This window comes from Oncorhynchus masou, chromosome 17 (genome assembly GCF_036934945.1).
Source record: "Oncorhynchus masou masou isolate Uvic2021 chromosome 17, UVic_Omas_1.1, whole genome shotgun sequence".
Taxonomy (NCBI): domain Eukaryota; kingdom Metazoa; phylum Chordata; class Actinopteri; order Salmoniformes; family Salmonidae; genus Oncorhynchus; species Oncorhynchus masou.
Window position 1 is genome coordinate 37846256 of NC_088228.1, and position 25601 is coordinate 37871856.

At 42.9% G+C, this 25601-nt stretch overlaps 2 protein-coding genes across 2 annotated transcripts; one reads left to right on the forward strand and one right to left on the reverse strand.

The window, feature by feature from the left end:
• Positions 1–91: 91 nt before the first annotated feature.
• LOC135558983 (NEDD8) lies at positions 92–3702 on the reverse strand. The gene is made up of 4 exons (XM_064993258.1): positions 3545–3702; positions 3206–3253; positions 2973–3055; positions 92–357 (listed from the first exon to the last, which is right to left on the reverse strand). Exons 1-4 carry the CDS (start codon positions 3560–3562, stop codon positions 240–242), a joined length of 267 nt encoding a protein of 88 aa, XP_064849330.1. The 5' UTR covers positions 3563–3702; the 3' UTR covers positions 92–239.
• A 16158-nt stretch (positions 3703–19860) lies between these two features.
• Positions 19861–21635, forward strand: LOC135558270 (zona pellucida sperm-binding protein 3-like). The gene is made up of 9 exons (XM_064991988.1): positions 19861–19930; positions 20046–20233; positions 20317–20420; positions 20559–20647; positions 20722–20902; positions 20983–21088; positions 21164–21249; positions 21351–21442; positions 21561–21635. Exons 1-9 carry the CDS (start codon positions 19861–19863, stop codon positions 21629–21631), a joined length of 987 nt encoding a protein of 328 aa, XP_064848060.1. The 3' UTR covers positions 21632–21635.
• Positions 21636–25601: the final 3966 nt, after the last annotated feature.

Here is a 25601-nt window from a genome sequence, read left to right on the forward strand (position 1 = left end):
TGCCTATATGGAAAGTTGTTCTTACACAAGGCACTGCTAAATTACACACTCGTGCAATAGCAGCCATGCATGTACTTCAAAAGAAAAACAGTACATTTCACCTTTTATTCACAAGCCAAAAAAAACTCAGTGTCCCACTTGCTTAAATTCCAACAGTGGTTACAAAAACAGAGGAATTACAGCCATCCACATTGCTGCTCTGTGTTGCAACATGGTGTGACGATGACAAACTCTGCCCACTAGGAGATGAGGTGTATGCTGGAACAGTGGCAGACTAGCCCCCCTCTTAGCGCCAGGACCAGATGCAGCACTGAGCCTCCCTGGATCTTGTAGTCCGCAGCTGTCTTCTCATCGTTCCTGAGAGGGATGGGATTAAGTCAGAGCAGATAAAACAAGTGTTGCATCCAAGATGTAATGCTGCCACTTGATTAACACTAGAACCACCCTCAACCAACAGTGTTTGATATTGTAAATAGAATAAATCAGCCCCCCCTAGCTATGTCCTGCTCCTTCCCTGACATTTTCCTGTTGTATTTTACATTACTCATTTGTCTTTTTTTATCACAAACATACATTTCACACGTATTCCCAACTTAACCTGCCAAGACAATGCTCTGTAAGACGTTGGTACCCAGCCAGGTGCTGATGCGTGTCACTCTCCTGACTAAATTAACAATGAATGGACAATAATTGTGCACTTCACAACTGAATTTAAATTGACCGTGCTCCTTGCGGGTATATCATTCTTTTACTTTGTAAAAAGAAGCTGTTACAGTACTGATTTATTTACTAGAACGGAAAACATGCTACGTGTTGCAGTAGAGCCTTAGAATAATGCCAAACGTATCCTTGAATATCCAAGTTGTTGAGCCAAGGGACTCAAACGATGCCAGCCCACTGAATGAATGGGCGATAATTGCACAGTCCTTCACAATCAAATTTAAAATAGGCCTAACTAAATTATAAGGAGGGTGAACAGGTTGATTTAATTTAGAACAACAGTGTAATGATGAGTTTGTGTTATGCCTATTTAGTCAGCGTTGGCTCTCATGTTTGCTGGTTGATACGGGACTGTTTTATTTACTATAACTATTATTAAATCATATTTATTGTAAGGGCAACTAAAACATGCTATGTGTTGCATTAGGCCTTTAGAATAATGCAAAACACATCCTTGACTCTATCCAAGATGATGAGCGAGGGGAAAGAAACGATGCCAGTCAGCCTATGCAGCCGGCCCATCGAAACTACACCTAAACTAATTTCACAGCCTATAGACAAGATCAAATTGACAGTCTGAGTGACAATATTATCAGTTGTCGAATTGCACATAAAGAGACGGGCACATTTTGTAATTGACAGATGCAAGGAAAGAAGCATTACTTCATCAAATCATCACATGCAGGTAAAACTATATGATTTGTATATAGTATCAGAAAGATCATATTGTGCAGTTTCTATGACGCTTACGTTTGTCAAATAACTCCAAATTCAAGAGGTGCAGCTCTATTTCCAAATTTCACTTTTTAAAAGAATATCTGCTGTCCATGCACTCAGCACATGCCCACTCGGAGGCAGCATTTCTCTGGCTACTAAGACAAGATTAGTAACATAATAAACTTAAAATATGGTATTCTGTTTAAGTTTAAATACATTTTCTTATTTCCACAATGTTTCTGTAGACCTGCCAAAACTAAATTATAAAAGGACTTATTTGTGATGGACTTGAACTAGTGTTTTTAGTTTTGACAAACTAATGAAAATGCTATTATGCTCTTTGAAATAATTGTTTAGTATTCTAATGTTAGCTAAGACCTTTATAAACACAACCAAATGATTATTCTTCAGATTGCATATATTAAATGTATTTATTAGACTGTTATAATGCTGATGGTTCATTGGCTGGAAGTGTCGAAAATTGTCTTTAGGCCTACGTTTTTCACGAGGACGTCGAAGAATAATTTAAAACATATCCATGACTAACAAATAACTATTGATGTTATATTTACACATGGATATTGAGGCTTTGATTAAGAAGTTGGAGCTCTTCTCTGTCTGCATCAAAAAGGACAACACACAGGTCTTTCCATCATTTTATGATTTGTGTGTGCAAATGCTTACGGACAATGGCAAATGTGATATAGCGAAGCACCTGAGTGAGTTGGGTGCCCAATTACGCAGGTACTTTCCCAAAACGGATGACACAAACAACTGGATTTGTTATCAATTTCATGCCTTGCCTCCAGTCCACTTACTGACATCTGAACAAGAGAGCCTCGTCGAAATTGCAACAAGCGGTTCTGTGGAAATTGAATATAATCAGAAGCCACTCCCAGATTTCTGGATTGGGCTGCACTCAGAGTATCCTGCCTTGGCAATCACCCTGTTCAGACACTGATGCCCTTTGCAACCACGTACCTATGTGAGAGTGGATTCTCAGCCTTCAATAGCATGAAAACTAAATACAGGCACAGACAGTGGAAAATGATTTAAGACCGAGACTCTCTCCAATACAACCCAACATTGCAGAATTATGTGCATCCTTTCAAGCACACCCTTCTCATTAACCTGTGGTGAATTAAATTTCAATGAACAAAAGATTTTATATGTAAGATGGTTAAATAAAGAGCTATAATATTATTTATTATTATTATATTATTATTTGTGCCATGGTCCTATAAGAGCTCTTTGTCACTTCCCACGAGCCAGGTTGTGACAAAAACTCACACTCATTCTTATGTTTAATAAATGTATCGTATAGTGTGTGTGTGGCAGGTTTACAATGATGGCAAAAAAACTAAATTTGAGAGTGCGCTGACCCTGGTGCTAGAGGGGGTACGCAGCTGGAGGTCGAATGTTTGAAGGGGTACGGGACGATCAAAAGTTTGGGAACAACTGCTCTACTTATAGGCAGAAAGGCCAGGGAGCAGATGTTTTATGACAAGATTGTGATGGAAGGGTTTCTCACTTACATCTGTTTTCCACTGTAGATTAGTCTTTGTTGTTGAGGTGGAATCCCCTCTTTCTCCTCCACCCTTTCTTTAATTCTCTCCACCTTCATACGTACAAGAGAGGATATAAGCACATCATTACTGGACATGACTCTCCAATGTATTACTGACATGAGCAACTTGATCCTTATATTACACATAGAAATAAAATGCATTAGATTAAAATCAACCTTCAGAGTAATGATGTTTCATACCTTGTCTGTGGGCTCAATGTCGATCTCTATTTCTTTGCCAGTGAGAGTCTGAAACAGAAAAAGTACGTTAACTAACGTTATGTTAGGTAGCTAGCTAGTTAGCTAGCATGGCTGTTGTTACAACATTGTAGCTATACGGGGATGACGGTTCAAAACCTGTAATGTCCACTATATAACTAGCGCTGTTCAGATCAATACATTTCCCAAATATATGTATAAATAACATGTAAATTACATCTCATATTACAATCCAACTCACGTTAGCTCGACGATGGTGAAATACGACCATACAGTCTGTAAACTAGAGGGCATGGCCACAAATTAAATGGCTGGTCTTACCTTAACCTTGATCAGCATTTTGACTTTAAATACGTTTTCAATCAATTTAAGATTAAATATCTAATCCACAAGTATATTGTTGTAGTATTGTTGTCAAACTGAGCAAACCTTCTGATTAAACTTTACTTCCTGTGTAAGTCACTGTTTTGTCCGTTGTCCATCGACCGTATTTTGTGAGACATAGGTTCCGCTTTGCAAATAATTACTTTATGGGAAAATACTATATGTGACTGTTATAAAGTTAACTTTAAAAAACGTTGTGCATCGGGGCATTGTCATGTTGTTACAGGAAAGGGCCTTCCCCAAACTATTTCCACAAAGTTGGAAGCACAGAATTGTCTAGAATGTCATTGTATGCTGTAGCGTTAAGATTTCCCTTCACTGGAACTAAGGGGCCTAGCCCAAACCATGAAAAACAGACCCAGAACATTATTCCTCCTCCACCAAACCTTACAGTTGGCACTATGCGTTCGGGCAGATAGCGTTCTCCTGGCATCCAGAAAAATCCAGATTTGTCCGTTGGATGGTGAAGCGTGATTCATCACTCCAGAGAACCCGTTTCCACTGCTCCAGAGTCCAATTGCGGTGAACTTTACACCACTGGCATTGCGCATGGTGATCTTAGGCTTGTGTGTAGCTGCTCGACCTTGGAAACCCATTTCATGGAGCTCCCGACTAACCTTTTTTGTGCTGACGTTACTTCCAGAGGCAGTTTGGAACTCGGAAGTGAGTGTTGCAACAAATTTCAAGCAATTCTACTCTTTTTGACATGGGGCAGGAAGAAACGTTTTCAGTTTTAAAGCACATTTCTGCAGTTCTACACAGTTTGCCATGTGGCGGAGAGAACATTTAGAAATTCTATAACACATTTCATGCAATTCTCCTAATTTTGCCATAGGGTGGAGAGACATTTTTGCAGTTTTTAAAAATGTTTTCATGCAGTTCTACACTTTTTGCCATGGGGTGGGGAGTAATTATTGCAGTTTTAAAGGGCAATTCCACCACTTTTCAACCTCATATTAATCATCTTCCGCACCAAACCAGCGTCTACATACGTAAAAACATTGCATTTATATCAAATCAAATCAAATCAAATGTATTTATAAAGCCCTTCTTACATCAGCTGATATCAAAGTGCTGTACAGAAACCCAACCCAGTACGGTGGCTAGGAAAAACTCCTTAGAAAGGCCAGAACCTAGGAAGAAATCTAGAGAGGAACCAGGCTATGAGGGGTGGCCAGTCCTCTTCTAGCTGTGCCAGGTGGAGATTATAACAGAACATGGCCAAGATGTTCAAATGTTCATAGATGACCAAAAGGGTCAAATAATAATAATCACAGTGGTTGTCAAGGGTGCAATAGATCAGCACCTCAGGAGTAAATGTCAGTTGGCTTTGCATAGACGATCATTCAGAGTCTCTCTACCGCTCCTGCTGTCTCCAGAGAGTTGAAAACAGCAGGTCTGGGACAGATAGCAAGTCCGGTGAAAATGTCAGGGTTCCATAGCTGCAGGCAGAACAGTTGAAACTGGAGCAGCACCACAGCCAGGTGGACTGGGGACAGCAAGGAGTCATCATGCCAGGTAGTCCTGAGGCATGGTCCTAGAGTTCAGGTCCTCCGAGAGAAAGAAAGAAAGAAAGAAAGAGAGAGAGAGAGAGAGAGAGAGAGAGAGAGAAAGAGATAGAATTAGAGAGAACATACTTAAATGCACACAGGACACCGGATAAGACAGGAGAAATACTCCAGATATAACAGACTGACCTTAGCCCCCCGACACATAAACTACTGCAGCATAAATACTGGAGGCTGAGACAGGAGGGATCGGGAGACACTGTGGCCCCATCCGACGATACGCCCGGACAGGCCCAACAGGCAGAATATAACCCCACCCACTTTGCCAAAGCACAGCCCCCACACCACTAGAGGGATATCTTCAACCACCAACTTACCGTCCTGAGACAAGGCCGAGTATAGCCCACAAAGATCTCTGCCACGGCACAACCCAAGGGGGGTGCCAACCCAGACAGGAAGATCACGTCAGTGACTCAACCCACTCAAGTGACGCACCCCTCCTAGGGACGGCATGGAAGAGCACCAGTAAGCCAGTGACTCAGCCCCTGTAATAGGGTTAGAGGCAGAGAATCCCAGTGGAGAGAGGGGAATCGGCCAGGCAGAGACATTTCTATGATCTATGGTTAAAAAAGGTATGGTCCTAAAACAATGCTTCTTTGTAACATCACTTGGTTGGATTAAAATAAAAAACAGTGATTTTCAAAACCTGTAACAAGTTTCTAGACCTTTGATGACTTCATTGGTTCGAACTTTTTAACTTTGTATTTATTTCTTCAAAACGTAGAATGCATACAGTGCATTCGGAAAGTATTCAGACCCCTTGACCTTTTCAACATTTTGTTACTTTACAGCCTTATTCTAAAATGGAGTAAATGTAAAAATGTTTTCCTCATCAATCTACGCACAATATGTCATAATGACAAAGCAAAAATAACTTCTTTTTTTTTTGAAAATGTAAAAAAAAAATACACTGCTCAAAAAAATAAAGGGAACACTAAAATAACACATCCAAGATCTGAATGAATGAAATATTCTTATTAAATACTTTTTTCTTTACATAGTTGAATGTGCTGACAACAAAATCACACAAAAATTATCAATGGAAATCAAATTTATCAACCCATGGAGGTCTGGATTTGGAGTCACACTCAAAATTAAAGTGGAAAACCCCACTACAGGCTGATCCAACTTTGATGTAATGTCCTTTAAACAAGTCAAAATGAGGCTCAGTAGTGTGTGTGGCCTCCACGTGCCTGTATGACCTCCCTACAGCACCTGGGCATGCTCCTGATGAGGTGGCGGATGGTCTCCTGAGGTATCTCCTCCCAGACCTGGAATAAAGCATCCGCCAACTCCTGGACAGTCTGTGGTGCAACGTGGCGTTGGTGGATGGAGCGAGACATGATGTCCCAGATGTGCTCAATTGGATTCAGGTCTGGGGAACGGGCGGGCCAGTCCATAGCATCAATGCCTTCCTCTTGCAGGAACTGCTGACACACTCCAGCCACATGAGGTCTAGCATTGTCTTGCATTAGGAGGAACCCAGGGCCCTCCGCACCAGCATATGGTCTCACAAGGGGTCTGAGGATCTCATCTCGATACCAAATGGCAGTCAGGCTACCTCTGGCGAGCACATGAAGGGCTGTGCGGCCAAAGAAATGCCACCCCACACCATGACTGACCCACCGCCAAACCGGTTATGCTGGAGGATGTTGCAGGCAGCAGAACGTTCTCCACGGCATCTCCAGACTCTGTCACGTCTGTCACATGTGCTCAGTGTGAACCTGCTTTAATCTGTGAAGAGCACAGGGCGCCAGTGGCGAATTTGCCAATCTTGGTGTTCTCTGGCAAATGCCAAACGTCCTGCACGGTGTTGGGCTGTAAGCACAACCCCCACCTGTGGACGTCGGGCCCTCATACCACCCTCATGGAGTCTGTTTCTGACCGTTTGAGCAGACACATGCACATTTGTGGCCTGCTGGAGGTCATTTTGCAGGGCTCTGGCAGTGCTCCTCCTGCTCCTCCTTGCACAAAGGCGGAGGTAGCGGTCCTGCTGCTGGGTTGTTGTCCTCCTACGGCCTCCTCCACATCTCCTGATGTACTGGCCTGTCTCCTGTTAGCACCTCCATGCTCTGGACACTACGCTGACAGACACAGCAAACCTTCTTGCCACAGCTCGCATTGATGTGCCATCCTGGATGAGCTGCACAACCTGAGCCACTTGTATGGGTTGTAGACTCCGTCTCATGCTACCATTAGAGCGAAAGCACCGCCAGCATTCAAAAGTGACCAAAACATCAGCCAGGAAGCATAGGAACTGAGAAGTGGTCTGTTGTCACCACCTGCAGAACCACTCCTTTATTGGGGTTGTCTTGCTAATTGCCTATAATATTCCATTTGCACAACAGCATGTGAAATTTATTGTCAATCAGTGTTGCTTCCAAAGTGGACAGTTTGATTTCACAGAAGTGTGATTGACTTGGAGTTACATTGTGTTGTTTAAGTGTTCCTTTTATTTTTTTGAGCATAAGTATTCAGACCCTTTACTCAGTACTTTGTTGAAGCACCTTTGGCAGTGATTACATACTCGAGTCTTCTTGGGTATGACGCTACAAGCTTGGCACACCTGTATTTGGGGAGTTTCTCCCATTTTTCTCTGCAAATCTTCTCAAGCTCTGTCAGGTTGGATGGGGACCGTCGCTGCACAGCTATATTTAGGTCTCTCTACAGATGTTTGATCGGGTTCAAGTCCGGGCTCTGGCTGGGCCACTCAAGGACATTCAAAGACTTGTCCTGAAGCCACTCCTGCATTGTTTTGGCTGTGTGCTTAGGGTCGTTGTCCCTTTGGAAGGTGAACTTTCGCCACAGTCTGAGGTCCTGAGTGCTCTGGAGTAGGTGGTCATCAAGGATCTCTCTGTACTTTGCTCTATTTATCTTTCCCTCGATCCTGACTAGTCTCCCAGTCCCTGCCACTGAAAAATATCCCCACGGCATGATGCTGCCACCACCATGCTTCACCATTTCCTTCAGATGTGATGCTTGGCATTCAGGCCAAAGAGTTCAATCTTTCAACAGACCAGAGAATCTTGTTTCTCACAGTCTGAGAGTCTTACGGTGCCTGTTTGCATACTTTAAGAGGGCTGTCATGTGCCTTTCACTGAGAAGTGGCTTCCGTCTGGCCACTCTACCTTAAACGGCTGATTGGTGGAGTGCTGCAGAGATGGTTGTCCTTCTTGAAGGTTCTCCCATTTCCACAGAGGAACTCTGGAGCTCTGTCAGAGTGACCATCGGGTTCTTGGTCATTTAAAGCAAATTGCCTGCAATTCTACTCATTTTGCCATGGGGCAGAGAGAAATGTGTGCAGTTTTAAAGAAAGTTTTCTGTAATTGTACAAATTTTGCCATGACTTACAGCATGCCACCATAAGGATATCTGAGGGAGAGTGACTAACAAAATCAATAGGGTCACCCTGGAGATCAGGGCCCCTGGGCATTTGCCCCAAGTTTAGATAACCGGCTAGACTAACTTATCAATCTAAAAATTGTTAGCTAACATGGCTAATTGGGTGACTGTCAGTGATGGACAAAACAAGAGAAAAACTGCTGATGCAGAACCAAATTTCGAACTTGCACCTTCTGTATTCTACTATTTGAACTCACAACAGTAAATTGAGACCCCATTTATGGGGTTTTTATGGGGCCCTAAGTGACCGATTATGTCGCTTATGCCTGGACCGGCCCTGTTTTGAAATAAATAGCTTATACTTTTCAGTTTATTGAGAAGTCATTGAAAATTAATATCCTTTTTTAATTATTTAATTAGAATTTTAGATTATTTCCTGAATTGACTGCCTAATTCTAATTGAGCCCAATGCTGGCATAAATACAGTAAAGTACACACACACACACACACACACACAAATGTTTTGAGCCAAATAGTGTTTTTTTTAAACAACTCCAAACTTCAAGGAGTAGGCATTCAAGGAGTTGATCTGATGGTCGAATGTGATATCATCAGCCTCGCCCTTGAGGAGAACAAAATAGAAAAGGCCCACCCCACCACTTGTGCCATGTCATGTCTGACCTGGACCACCTATTGAGATGTGCTTTTTGTTACAGGGGCAGTGCAGTCAAAAACGTGATTTTCCTGTAAAAAAAGAAAAGAAGAAAAGAGATATTTCCATACTATGAGATCGAAATAACACCTTGAAATTGTGAGAATGAAGATAATGGCCTTTCAGTGTCAGATCTTTTTGGAAAAAAGTGCCTGGAATTTCAGCCTCTTCAGATGGGATGGAGTTTTTGGCCCACAATCTGATCTGATTATTCTGACCAAGAACCAGTCATTTTTATTTGCATATGTATTCTTCTACTTTAAAGGGGAAATGGGGTAGGCTCGCTAGAGTCTAGATGATGTGGATGGAAAACAGTTTCCAAGGAAGCATTTCAAGACAAAAGGAGGCTGTGTTTTCAACCAACTCTGGACTGACCTTCCATGTCACTTTAATGGAGCATCTCACAATCTACATTCAAATCTGAAAATGAAATTTGACAACGTCATCATTCACATCTCAATAGCCAACATCAACCATTTTAGCTGTTAGCTGTTGACCGTAGTGGTTGGCTGGCTAGGCAACCTGACAGGCTAAAATAACTCATTTTAGCTGGCTGGCTTGCTGGCTAGGATAACTGCATATACCGGTAACATTATTTGATAACTGGTTAGATTGCGTATTTCCAAAACTTTAGTTGACATTAATGTAGCTGTAAGCTATTGTGTTGATAGCAACTGGCTAACTCACGCAGTGCTAACATAACATTATCGGGCTGGTAGGGCTAACTTCAGCAGGCGTGTAGGGCTAACACTAGCAGGCTAGTTGGCTAGCAACCTTGCAAGGAGATTTGTAATAATAAATTCATTAAGTATTTACTTTAAATGTTGGCTGAAAAATTTATCATTTGATGTTAAGTCATAGAAATTTTTGCTTTAGACATTTTAAAATAATGCCCCATGTACATTATGTTATTTACTAATGGTCCCTAACTAGCCCATTCGGGATATTGAATGTCAAACCAAATTTACCAAGGGCATTACCATCGGGTCGCGTGCAGCGACGCTCCAAATTGAGGATTACTTTGGTGCTGTCAGCTGTGGGCATGTGGGCAGGATTAAAATAAACCTTTTACGGTACCCTTCATTCCATGACATACCATTTTTTCCCCCTAATTATCTCTCAAATCTCCATTTTGGACGAGACTGACTTTATCACCAAAATAATCCTATTTACACTTTGTAGTCAATTTTGACACTAGAATGTTTCTGACTAATATCGATTATTTCTGTTGGAGTTGACATTATACGGGGGAATAGGCTGGCTTGCTGGGTACATTCCTAAAATGTATTAAATAAAACAATTTCATCAGTCACACCCCATACTGAAAAAGCAAAAACAGAATTTTTGGACATTTTTGCAAATGTATTAAAAACAGAAATACCTTATTTACATAAGTATTCAGACCCTTTGCTGTGAGACTCGAAATTGAGCTCAGGTGCATCCTGTTTCCATTGATCATCCTTGAGATGTTTCTACAACTTGATTTGAGTCCATGTGTGGTAAATTCAATTGATTGGACATTATTTTGGAAAGGCACACGCCTGTCTATGATTCGGGACAAGTCTCTAAATGTCCTTGAGTGGCACAGCCAGAGCCCAGACTTGAACCCAATCGAACATCTCTGGAGTGACCTGAAAATAGCTGTGCAGCAACGCTCCCCATCCAACGTGACAGAGCTTGAGAGGACTTTTGATTCTACCCAAGAAGACATGAAAAATCCATTTCTAAAATTTCTTTAAACCCATTTTTACTTTGTCATTATGGGGTATTGTGTGTAAATTAATGAGGGAAAAAAACTATTTACTCAGTTTTAGAAAAAGTTTATTGGAAAAATATATTTTGTTTATCTTGGATCAAAGACTGTTCCTCCTATTCCCCAGATGACTGGAAATAAACATATATATTCAACCAACCTGACTAACAGACCTGACTTAAGGCCTAAACCTGCTGCTATTGAATCACCCAATTGTGTGTTTACAAAAGGTAACTATGTATGGGGGGCAGTGTTGATCCAGTTTAGCATTTGTCACCTTTTCAACTCAAATAATTCATCCCTCCTTTTGTCAGAGGGGTGGATTGAAATGCTCATGGAGGAGACTGATCTTAATGGTGAGTGTGAGATACCCTAGAAAAGGAGATGCTGCTCACAGCTGGTTCAAATTGATAAAAATTGTTTACAGGATATATAGCACAGAGAATTTTTGACCAAGATTATTTAAATAGCCCATGCATCTTCTAAAATGTGGACACGGACATTTTAGAAGATGCATGTTATGAAAATCTATATTTTTTCATTGCTCCATGAAGTAATCAGACAATGTGTACGCCCCCATCTTGTCTTTTTCAAATCTTCTCTTATTAATTAAGACAGGTGAGTCCACCCCGAGGTGCCTCATGTCATGATGACTCTCACCTGTCTCGATCAATGACAGAGGATTTGAATGGCGGCAATGGAGGCATACACATTGTTGGATTCCTTCATGGAGCAAAACAATAATATACAGTATTTTAATACTGGGGTATTTTCAAAATTCAAACAAACCACTTGCAACTGGACACTGACATTTTAGAAGATACTTGTTTGGCTGTATCGAGAACGAAGATAGTATCGCCAAGTTAAGGTTGGTCGTAAATTCGGTGCTATGCCAAACAGACCCTATCCTAGAAATTCCATGATTTTATGTTAATTGACTGTGTCGGAAAACACAGTCCCATGCGCCACTCCAGAAACCAAGAGTTCAATTGGGTTGAGAGCTGGTGACTAAGATGGCCATTGCTTATGGTTTACATCGTTTTCATGCTCATCAAACCATTCAGTGACCACGCGTGCCCTGTGAATGGGGGCATCTTCATCCTATGGGAGCATAGCCATGGGAGCCAAAATAATGGCCTGCCCAGCATTTTTATACATGACCCTAAGCATGATAAGATGTTAATTGATTAATTAACTCAAATCAAATTGTATTGGTCACATACACGTGTTTAGCAGATGTTATTATGGGTGTCGAGAAAGGCTTATATTTCTACCTCCGACGGTACAGTAATATCTAACAAGTAATATCTAACAATTTCACGACATATACCCTATACACACAAATCTAAGTAAAAGAATGATGAATTAAGAATATAAATATATGGATGAGCAATGTCAGAGCGGAATAGACTAAAATACAGTAGAATGGAAAACAATACAGTATATGCATATGAGATGAGTAATGCAAGATGTGTGAACATTATTAAAGTGACATTATTAAAGTGACTAGTGTTCCATTTATTAAAGTGGCCAATGATTTCAAGTCTGTGTATATAGGCAGCACCCTCTAATGTGCTAGTGATGGCTATTTAACAGTCTGATGGCCTTGAGATATAAAGCTGTTTTTCAGTCTCTCAGTCCTAGCTTTGATGCACCTGTACTGACTTCGCCTTCTGGATCGTCTAGTGCAGGGATCAAAACATCGTCTAGTGCAGGGATCATTAACTAGATTCAGCCTCAAGACAATTTTTCTTGAGTGGATGGTATTTGCAACATATTGCAGTCATACTGCACTCTAACTGCAGTTGTACTGCAGTAACATATTTACAAATAATTTGCAAACTGCAAATTGACAGCAAGAAGCACATACAGATAAAATATTTAACTAAAACAGAATAATTCCAAACCTTGCTTACATTTGTATACACTCACATACTGTATATTTCTCTATGTGTGAGAATACTTTGTAACATATTTCCAGAATTAAAATCATTTGGAGCTGATTTTCAGGTGTTTTTACAGACTTTTATGTATTTTATGTCCAACAATAATAAAAAATAATTTAAAAAAATCTATTTCTTTTGCACAGAAAACTTGGGGGGCAACATAAAATCAACTGCGGGCCGCCTGTTGGGGAACCCTGGGCTAGTGAGACCATTACTACTGTTCCAGCTGGCTGATAGCCGTTACTTTGGTAGTGTAAAGCTTGGCTATTCAACTCTTACCATTTGAGGTCTGAAACCTGCTCGTTTTCTGTTCTATCTGATAATTAAATGCACCCACATGGTGTCCCAGGTCTCTAAACAATAAAAAACTTAGTGGAACTGGCTTCAAGGTCCAGCGTTTAGTTTGAGGGGTGTAAAGCATAGCACAAGAATTTGACCAACTTTTACTTGGCAATACACTTACTCAATTCCTGACTTAAATGCCACATTATTAAATAAAATAAATGTTTGGCTCCGTGAAGTAATCCAACTGTCACACAGCCAGGAGTGGTGGGTGCGGAGTCAAGCACAGAGAGCAGAGGATAATGGGGAAACCGGACTTGATTTTGGCCTCCAATATTAAGTCCCAAAATAACAGGCAAATAATCAAAAGTGTCCAACCCAAAACTGGGCACAAACAGACAGGGAACACAACACGCAACAAACCTTGACTAAAAGAAAACAAGCCCGCACAAAAGCAGGCGGGCCTAACAGGCTTAAATAGTCCTGAATCAAAAACTCAAACACGAAACAGGTGCAACCAATAAGACATAACAAACAGAAAAGGAAAAGGGGATCGGTGGCAGCTAGTAGACCGGCGACGACGACTGCCGCCCGAACAGGCAGGGGAGCCACCTTCGGTGGGAGTTGTGACAGTACCCCCCCAACTCGCGAAGGGCGATTCGGATGGAGGCGGTGGAACTCCCTCAGTAGTGATGGATCCAAGATGTCCTCCACCGGTTCCCAGCACCTCTCCTCCGGACCGTACCCCTCCCAGTCCACGAGGTACTGTAGGCCCCTCACCCGGCGTCTAGAGTCCAGAATGGAACGTACAGTGTACGTCGGGGACCCCTCGATGTCCAGAGGGGGTGGAGGGACCTCCGGCACCTCACCTTCCTGCAGGGGACCAGCAACCACTGGCCTGAGGAGAGAGACACATGAAACGAGGGGTTAATACGGTAGTAAGAAGGAAGCTGTCACCTATAACACACCTCGTTTATCCTCCTCAAGACCCTAATCTCTCTTTTGACAAACATATCAACACTTTTTCAAGGACAGCTTTTTTCCATCTACGTAACATTGCAAAAATCTGAAACTTTCTGTTCAAAAACGATGCAGAAAAATTAACCCATGCTTTTGTTACTTCTAGGTTAGACTACTGCAATGCTTTACTCTCCGGCTACCCGGATAAAGCACTAAATAAACTTCAGTTAGTGCTAAATACGGCTCCTAGAATCCTGACTAGAACCAAAACATTTGATCATATTACTCCAGTGCTAGCCTCCCTACACTGGCTTCCTGTTAAGGCAAGGGCTGATTTCAAGGTTTTACTGCTAACCTACAAAGCATTACATGGGCTTGCTCCTACTTATCTTTCTGATTTGGTCCTGCAGTACATACCTACACGTACGCTATGGTCACAAGACGCAGGCCTCCTAATTGTCCCTAGAATTTCTAAGCAAACAGCTGGAGGCAGGGCTCTGTCCTATAAAGCTCAATTTTTATGGAATGGTCTGCCTACCCATGTGAGAGACGCAGACTCGGTCTCAACCTTTGTCTTTACTGAAGACTAATTTCTTCAGTGGGTCATATGATTGAGTGTAGTCAGGCCCAGGAGTGTGAATGTGAACAGAAAGGGTCTGGAGCAACGAACCGCCCCTGCAGTTTCTGCCTGGCCGGTTCCCCTCTCTCCGCTGGGATTCTCTGCCTCTAACCCTATTACAGGGGCTGAGTCACTGGCTTACTGATGCTCTTTCATGCCGTCCCTAGGAGGGGTGCGTCACTTGAGTGGGTTGAGTCACTGTGTCGGGGGGCTAGGGTCAGTTTGTTATATCTGGAGTACGTCTCCTGTCTTATCCGGTGTCCTGTGTGAATTGAAGTATGCTCTCTCTAATTCTCTCTCTCTCTTTCTCTCTCTCTCTCGGAGGACTTGAGCCCTAGGACTATGCCTCAGGACTACCTGGCATGATGACTCCTTGCTATCCCCAGTCCACCTGGCCATGCTGCTGCTCCAGTTTCAACTGTTCTGCCTGCGGCTATGGAACCCTGACCTGTTCACCGGACGTGCTACCTGTCCCAGATCCGCTGTTTTCAACTCTTTAGAGACAGCAGGAGCGGTAGAGATACTCTGAATGATCGGCTATGAAAAGCCAACTGACATTTACCCCTGAGGTGCTGACTTGCTGCATCATCGACAACTACTGTGATTATTATTATTTGACCATGCTGGTCATTTATGAACATTTGAACATCTTGGCCATGTTCTGTTATAATCTCCACCCGAAACAGTCAGAAGAGGACTGGTGACCCCTCATAGCCTGGTTCCTGTCTTGGTTTATTCCTAGGTTTTGGCCTTTCGAGAGAGTATTTCCGAGCCACCGTGCTTCAACAACTGCATTGCTTGCTGTTTGGGGTTTTAGGCTGGGTTTCTGTACAGCACTTTGAGATATCAGCTGATGTAAAAAAGGGGCTATATAAATCCATTTGATTTGATTTGAAAATTGGTCCAAAACACACTACGGCCCCAGCTTCCGGCAGGGCAGGCGGAGGGGGGCCTGCTGGAAGGGGGGGCCTCACTGCGGTGACGGTCAAGCGCACCTCTTCTGCCATCCACAAGCTTGTTTAAGTGATTCCTGGACGGCTCGCCAGGTCTCCTTCGAGCGCTGCACCCACTCCTCCACAGCAGGAACTTCGGTCTGGCTCTGATGCCATGGGGCCAGGACTGGCTGGTAGCCCAACACGCACTGGAAAGGTGACGTGTTAGTGGAGGAGTGGCGAAGGGAATTCTGAGCCACATTCGCACATGGGACGTACCTAGCCCATTCACCAGGCCGGTCCTGGCAATACGACCGCAGAAACCTACCCACATCCTGGTTTACTCTCTCCACCTGCCCATTACTCTCGGGGCTGAAAACCCGAGGTCAGGCTGATCGAGACCCCCAGACGCTCCATAAACGCCCTCCAAACTCTGGACGTGAACTGGGGACCTCGATCAGAAACGATGTCCTCAGGCACAACGTAGTGCCGGAAGACATGGGTAAACAGGGCCTCCGCAGTCTGTAGGGCCGTAGGGAGACCGGGCAACGGGATGAGAAGGCAGGACTTAGAAAACCGATGCACAATGACCAGGATCGTGGTGTTTCCCTGAGACGGGGGAAGATCGGTGAGAGAATCCACCGACAAATTCGACCACAGCCGTTGTGGAATGGTTGAGGGGCTGTAACTTCCCTCTAGGCAGGTGTCGAGGAGCCTTGCTCTGAGCGCACACCGAGCAGGAGGAGACATAAAACCTCACGTCCTTGGCCAAAGTAGGCCACCAGTACCTCCCCCTAAGACTCCGCACTGTCCTGTCAATACCAGGATGACCCAAAGAGGGTAGCGTATGGGCCCACTGAATCAAACGATCACGAACACCAAGCGGCACGTACTGAACACCCACTGGACACTGAGGAGGTGCAGGTTCCAACCGTAACGCCCGCTCAATTTCTGAGTCCACCTTCCATACCACCGGTGCTACCAGACATGAAGCTGGAAGGATGGGAGTTGGATCGTTGGACCGCTCCTCGGTGTCATAGAGACGGGACAGCGCGTCAGCCTTAGTATTAAGGGAGCCTGGCCTATAGGAGATCGTGAACCGAAATCTGGTAAAAAAAAAACATGGCCCACCTTGCCTGACGCGGATTCAATCTCCTCGCTGCCCGGATATACTCGAGATTACGATGGTAAGTTCAGATGAGGAATGTCTCCACACCTTCAGAGCTTTTACCGCAGCTAACAACTAACAACAGCTAACAACCGGTCAATCACGTCATAGTTCCGCTCCGCCGGACTGAGCTTTCTCGAGAGGAAAGCTTCGGTGGCGTGCCCGAGCACTGTGACAGCACGGCTCCAAACCCAGCCTCGGACGCGTCCACCTCCACTATGAACGGCAACGAGGGGTCCGGATGAGCCAGCACGGGAGCGTCGGTGAACAGCTCCTTCAGACAACTGAATGCTCTGTCTGCCTCTGCTGACCACCGCAAGCGAGTCAGCCCCGCCTTCAGCAGTGAGGTAATTGGGAGCAGCTACCCCGGATAAACCTCTGGTAGTAATTGGCAATCCCTAAAAACCGCTGCACCTCCTTAACCGTGGTCGGAGTCGGCCAATTACGCACGGCTGTAACGCGGTCACACTCCATCACCACCCCTGAGGTGGAAATGCGATAACCCAAGCCGTTTCCTGCTTGTTTGGAGAACACACATTTCTCAGCCTTGACGTACAGGTCATGCTCCAGCAGTCGCCTCAGTACCTTACGCAGCAGAGACACATTTTTTTATTTTTTTATTTCACATTTATTTAACCAGGTAGGCAAGTTGAGAACAAGTTCTCATTTACAATTGCGACCTGGCCAAGATAAAGCAAAGCAGTTCGACACATACAACGGCACAGAGTTACACGTGGAGTAAAACAAACATACAGTCAATAATACAGTATAAACACGTCTATATACGATGTGAGCAAATGAGGTGAGATAAGGGAGGTAAAGGCAACAAAAAAAAGTGCAGTCATACATGCGTGGCGCGGGTGGCAGAATAGATCAGTATATCATCGATATACACCACCACACCCTGCCCGTGCAGGTCTCTGAGATTCTCGTCTACGAAAGGGTCTACGAAAGCGTCTACGAGAGCGCTGCCCAAACAGGCAGGGGAGCCACTTTCGGTGGGAGTCGTGACACCGATAATGTGTATGCCGCAATCTTATCTATTTCAAATATTCTCATTGATCAAGAAAGGCGTGTGTCATTCAATAACACGCAGTTAATCAGGAAAGCTTGTTTTGCTTCATTCTGTTGAGCCATTGGCCAAATTAAGTTCCAAATGTAATGCTGTGTTTGCTGAAATGTAATAGCCTGCTCACATTTTCCCTGTAAACAATAGCTTGACTTACTCTTGATATTACCCTAATAAAGTTTAGAAATTTATGGGGGGAGGACCATCCTCCTCAGGACCATCCTCCTCAGTGAATTTCATACAAATAATAATAGTGAAACATTAAAAAAGTTATCATTTTTAGATAACACTATGCTAAATATATTCACCAAATAATTGATTAAAACACTGTTTTGATATGAAGGTCTACAGTAGCCTCAGCAGCACTCTAGGGTAGCACCATGGTGTAGCCGGAGGACAGCTAGATTCTGTCCTCCTCTGGGTACAGTGACTTCGATACAAAACCTAGGAGGCTCTTTGTTTTCACCCCATCTATAAACAGTAATTATGATCATTTCCGGAAGACGTCATCCAACCTATCAGAGCTCTTGCAGCATGAACTGACATGTTGTCCACCCAATCAAATGATCAGAGAATGATTCTAGTACTGAAAGTCTAAGCTACAGCTAGCTAGCACTGCAGTGCATAAAATGTGTTGAGTAGCTGACTCAAAGAGAGAGAGATACAATAGTTGAACAGTGACCCTAATATCTCCCAATGCCTAAAACCGAGGAGAAAATGAAAGTTGATCAACTCATAATGTCAGCCTGTGTATGAGAGGAATCCAACCTTCCCAACCTTCCCTTTGCTAACATTTCAGCATAATAAAGGCATAGAATAGTTCTCATAATGTGCAACCAGGTTATTTCATAATAATGTCATCTTTCTCGTAATAATGAGCTAATGGCTTATTTCATTATAACTGGTAATTTAATTATTTTGTAATAACGTGATCTTATCTCGTAATAATTCTATAAATGAAAAAAATCTGAGTGACAGCAATACCTCACTGTAAGTTGCAGACTTGACATGTCCACAACACATGGCAGCTGGGAGGCGGCCCACACCTTATTGTCTCTGGGCAACTGGACATCATTGGCAAAAGTGGGCATGCAAGTAATCCATACCCAACCCATTGTGACATACTCACTTCAAATCTTGTTTTGGACGAGACTGACTTTATGACCAAATTTATCCTATGTACACTGTGTAGCCCATTTTGACACGTTTATGAATGTTTCTGACTCATATCAATGCCACATAGGCTGTTTATAACCAGAGAAGTTGGTTCTACGAGGCAGTTCCCCTTGAATCTTTCTGTCCCTGTACAAATACTTTGAAAATGCATTATTGTTTGCTTCTTTCCATGAGCTAATCACTGATCTGACATGACAGAGTGAAAGCACTCCACCATAATAAAAGGTTTTAGTTTATAACCATTTTCTTTACCGATAGAAACCACTATCTCAGTTTTGCACAATATTAGATCTGCACAGGATTACATTTGCTTGATGTTACTGTTCAACGATATCGTTGCAATGAAAACCATCTGATCCTTTTGCTTGAGGAGCTATGGCTGTTTTGCACAGGCAGCCCAATTCTGATATTTTTTCCCAGTAATTGGTGTTTTGACCAATCACATTAGATCTTTTCACAGTAGCTGTTTTTCATTGCTGATCATATTGGTCAAAAGACAAACAGGTGGAAAAAAAGATCAGAATTGGGTTGCCTGTGTAAATGCAGCCTATCTGATAGAAATACATTAGGAGAATGGGATGAGTTTCAAATCAGGGATTGATCGCCTGCAGCTGGAGGTTGTTAACAGCGAACACACTGATGACAGTGATTAACTTGAGCACTTGCTGGCTGGTATAAATATGTCTCTTCAACTAAACATTGTCATTCAATGAATACTATTTAGTCATGAAGGCTTACTTTTGGCACAGTGCGGTCCTCCTAGGCATGGCTGTTGCGACCATTGTGGCACAGGATGGTAATGTGTTCTATTATTTTCTTTGTGCATTCTGTTTTTGTTTGGGAGGTGAGCATTGACTTAACTCATTGCAACGTTGCAGAAGTTGAGTTTTTATATTTGAGACTATAACTAGACAGCCTTGTCCTCCTGGCAGATCTGAAGGTGGACTGTGGCCGTGACTCAGTCACCCTGAGATGGGGGGCGGCCCAGTCACAGATGGACACCTCACTACTCCGGCTGGGAGGCTGCTATCCAAACAGTATCTCTGCTGGGGAGGCCATGTTTCAAGTGGAATTCAGTGACTGTAACTTCAGTAGACTGGTAGGGTTTAGCTGAAGTTATATCACGTATATTTGGCTGTCAGAAATGGTGTTTAAACCCCTATCCCTCCTACCTCACTACAGGTGACTGGGGACACATTGATGTACATGAATGAGCTGATCTATATGTCTGGTCCTAAATCTCAACTGAAGTCTTTCTCTCATCCAGTGGTTTGTGCCTATGAAAGGTGATTTGTGGCTGTGTACTCCATAATAAATGTTTCTATTTTATTGATGTTGCATTGTCTTAATGCTGAACTAGAACAAGTTTAACCATGAATTGACTCTCTGCTAAATGTTTAATCTATTTCCACGGGTCTGTGTAGGCCTGCAGACTGGGCGCCTCGCATATTTGACCCAGTGTTCCATACGTATGGTGAAGGAGATCTGGTCTTCCACATGGAACTTATGAAGGGTAGGTTTGACACTGCCTGAAGTACACCACTTGAATCCTGTAGCTGTAAACCTGACTACATACGTATCCTACAGATGACTTCTCTGGACCACATCTGTCTTGGGAATATCCCCTGGGCTCCTTCATCCACGTCTCTGCAGCAGTGGAGCAGATGGTCCATCAGCCCTTGCTGCTACTGTTAGAGGAGTGTGTGGCAACCACAACACCAGAGCAGCAGTCTGAGGGCCCGGTGCACCCCATCATCACCAACAAGGGGTATGTACCACTGGGCTATACGTGACTCTGGATTTGTGTAAAGAATCATTAGTGATTGTCAAACGTTTTGTTCTCCTCAGATGTCTTGTCGCTAGCAAGAATTCAAATTCAAAGTTTGAACCAAGACCGAGAACCTCTGAAATCCGTCTGTCTCTGCAAGCCTTCAAGTTCGCCGTTGGCAAGGAAGTGGGTGTACTAATCTACATGATTGACAGTTTGTCACCTCTTAAATGTGCAGTAATATCCTTAATCTCTTCTCAGGTGTATATTCACTGCAGTCTTTTGGCTTGGGACCCCAGTGGCCTTGACACAAGCAAGAAGGCCTGCCACTATGTGGAAGGGCATGGGTAAAATGTGTACACGTTACAAAAAAACATGAGTATTTTGGAGGTACTTTTAGCACGTTAAAGTACTACTCTGGTTTCATGTGCTTGTGTTCGCCCTCCAGTTGGGTGCTCCTTGATGACCCCTACCATAGTACCCTCTGTGGCTGCTGTGACTCCAGCTGCGAGCCCTGGAAGACAAGTGGAATTGCATCAGGTACTACTCTTCGTGCACCCCACTAAAATGTTTACTTATTGTCCCAGGGCAATAGATTGCTGGACACAGAAACGAAGGTGTCCCAATCAGGTTTAATGTTTGAACTTCATCTTTTCAGGGAAACATGGGTCAACTCAAAACGCTGTTCTTATTGGACCACTTGTAATCACTGACAATTCACCGGCATGAGAAGATTGACTGGGTTTGCTTTTATCCCTGCCCAATAATTAACATTTGAGCGTTTATTGTTGGATTTGCATTATTTCATTGACCTGTACATCAGTTCTTGTATTTGTTTCAGGTATGAACCTGAGGCCAGATGTGACTCGTGGGAGGCCATCTACCTTGCATGCCTGACTCTGTAGTGTCTGACTTGATTTGAAATAAATGTTTAATACTTAGTGGTGTCTTGGTTTGGTCTCTCAATAAGCATCTAATGCTATACTGTGCAGAATTTCAATTTGGTTTTGCTATCAGGTCAGTAGTTAACATGGTGCAGTGACAGTAAATTATGCACTTTATTATAACATGATATATCTTGGACAACTCAACTATGCTTACAGAGCAGAAACCCACTGTAAAAAATTGTGTTCCTGCTCGACCCTGACGAGGCTCAAGAATTCTCCTATACATCCAGTTGTAGCACCGTTGTCTTGGCAGAGTAGGCCTGGTATTATGCCTTGGCCATTAGGTTTCATGACTGGGCCACACTAGATGGGTGCTAGAGATTCTGAAGTAGACTCCAACTACTGCCCTGACGATGCCTGCAGTTGTGAAAAAGCATTACAATGGAGCTGAAGTAGCTATAAATGATCTGGAGAGGCCGACAACTGTCCCAGCAGGGAAGGCAACGTTCTCTTAAGTGTGGCGTTTACTCAAGTTAAGTTGTACTCGGCTGCTAACAAGAAGCCTGAGCCACAACACTCAGCTTGTAGGTACATTCACTTTGACATGGCTCTCCAGTTCTTCCACTAGTCTTTCAGTTTTTATTTACCCTTTCCCAAGGTCTGTTACTGTAGAAAATCCCTGTACGCAATCATAGAAAAAACATTCTTCAGTTAAAGGTCCTCAATCGGCCTTTTGAATTGACCAATAGGAACCAGTTTGAGTGCTGTGGCGACGATTCTGAAAGTAAAGTGTGAAAATCTGAAGGAAAATTTACCCAACTCGGTGCAGATCAAAGGGATTGCCAGTTAGCCATCTGGGATTAGTGCCAAGTTTCCCAAGGGCACTTATGGGTAAATTCATTGGACCTGTTGTAGGAGCATCGTTACACTGTTCAAAACCCTCTTGAATTTTGCAGGTTTAAAGAGCTTCCAAAAATTCTATACACAGTACCAGTCAAAAGTTGGGACACCTCATTCAAAGTTTTATTTTTACTATGTTCTACATTGTAGAATGATAGTGAAGACAAACGATGAAATAACTCATACGGAATTCTGTAGTAACCAAAAGAGTAAAACAAATGTATTTAGATTCTTCAAAGTAGCCACCCCTTGCCTTTTAGATTCTATCAGTAGATAGAAGTTTACATACACCTTTGCCAAATACATTTAAACTCCGTTTTTCACAATTCCTGACATTTAATCCAAGTAAAAATTCCTTGTTTTAGGGCAGTTAGGATCACTTTATTTTAAGAATGTGAAATGTCAATAGATTTATTTCAGATTTGATTTCTTTCATCACATTCCCAGTGGGTCAGAAGTTGACACACTCAATTAGCATTTGGTAGCATTGCCTTCAAATTTAACTTGGGTCAAATGTTTCGGTCAGCCTTCCACAAGCTTCCCACTATGTTGGGTGAATTTTGGCCCATTCCTCCTGACATAGGTGGTGTAATTAGTAAGGTTTGTAGGCCGCCTTGCTCGCACATGCTTTTCAGTTCTGCCTACACATTTTCTATAGGATTGAAGTCAGGGCTTTGTGATGGCCACTACAATACCTTGACTTTGTTGTCCTTAAGCCATTTTGCCACAATATTGGAATTATGCTTGGGGTCATTGTCCATTTGGAAGACCCATTTTCCACCAAGCTTTAACTTCCTGACTGATGTCTTGAGATGTTGCTTCAATATATCCACATTTCCCTCTTCCCTCATGATTCCATCTATTTTATGAATTGCATCAGTCCCTCCTGCAGCAAAGCACCACCACAACATGATGCTGCCACCCCTTTGCTTCACTGTTGGGATGGTGTTCTTCGGCTTGCAAGCATCCCCCTTTTTCCTCCAAACATAACGATGGTCATTATGTCCAAACAGTTCTATTTTTGTTTCATCAGACCGGAGGACATTTCTCCAAAAAGTACAATCTTTGTCATGTGCAGTTGCAAACCGTAGTCTGACTTTTTTTATGGCAGTTTTGGAGCAGTGGCTTCTTCCTTACTGAGCGGCCTTTCAGGTTATGTCAATATCGGACTCGTTTTACTGTGGATACAGATACTTTTGTACCTGTTTCCTCCAGCATCTTCACAACGTCCTTTGCTGTTCTGGGATTGATTTGCACTTTTCGCACAAACGTACGTTAATCTCTAGGAGACAGAACGCCTCTCCTTCCTGAGCAGTATGACGGCTGTGTGGTCCCATGGTGTTTATACTTGCGTACCATTGTTTGTACAGATGAACGTGATACCTTTGGGTGTTTGGAAATTGCTCCCAAGGATGAACCAGAAGGGTGGAGGTCTACAATTGTTTTTCTGAGGTCATTGCTGATTTCTTTTGATTTTCCTATGATGTCAAGCAAAGAGGCATTGAAGGTAGGCCTTGAAATACCTCCAATTGACTCAAATTATGTTAATTCGCCTTTCGGAAGCTTCTAAAGCCATTACATAATTTTCTGGAATTTCCCAAGCTGTTTAAAGGCACAGTCAAATTATTGTATGTAATCTTCTGACCCACTGGAATTGTGATACAGTGAATTATAAGTGAAATAATCTCCCTGTAACAATTGTTTGAAAAATTACTTGTGTCATGCACAAAGTAGATGTCTTAACTGACTTGCCAAAACTATAGTTTGTTAACAAGAAATGTGTGGAGAGGTTGGAAAACAAGTTTTAATGACTCCAAACTAAGTGCATGTAAACTTCTGACTTTATATATTATACTTTTTTTGGGGGGGGGGGGGGTCTCTACTATGTATCACATATTGATTTTCAATATATCTCATGAGCTCAAAGCGTTTACTGACAACTGGGATCTGTTTCCCCAGCAGTGTAAAAAGTATGTCTACCAGTGGCTGTCATCTCCCCAGGTTATCGGGAACACTTACGGGTTGTGGTTAGATGCATCTTAGAGATCTTAACATGATGATATTATTTCAATGAATCCCCATGGGGAAATCCATTTTAAACCTCAGATGATGAGCAATGGTGTGTCACTTTCTGTATCTATCCTTACTCTTACAGCCACCCCTCGCTCACATCCTATTAGATAGAAGATATATGGTGGCAGACAGGCATGTACAGATGTCAGATCTTCATTTGATCACCCTGTTGCAGGATTTCTTCAATTCAGGAAATGTAAAACTTGTAGTGTAATTGAGGTTTGAAAAGGCTTCTGATGTTTGTCATTTCCACTTTCAAATTTGACTAATCATAATCCATATCCATGTCCTGTTATTGCATGATTATCTTCATGCTGTAGCAAACTGGCAAAAATTAAGAACCTACATCTGTACGCGTACTAACAAAACAGTCTGTCAAACAATCTATTCAAGTCAGAGATGTTTTCACCCATCAATAACTGTTTGACACACCCAGGCTCTGCTGAATCCCAGGAGAGGTTCAGAGACAGAAACTCTACTCACACTTGCATTGAATTTGCATTCCTTCTTTGCTGAAGTGGGATCCCCTGTCCTCTGTCTTGACATTCTTCTGCATCTGACTAACTCTTTCCTCCAGTAGTGCCTTTGCTTATGGTCTCAATCCTGCCTGCTCCCAGACTCCTGGTTCTGCCACATCAATCTCCAGCCTGAACTCTCTGCACGAGGGTGGTAACTCTCTGCACGAGTGGTACACACCAGATTACTTGATCTCATTAAAAAAAATACATTTTGGCCAGATTTTCATGCCAAACTTTTTTAAAGACGTCACAGAAATAATTCAACAGTCAACAAAGTGACAGCTAGGAGGGGTTGGGATCAGGGGAGGGAAAGAATCTTCC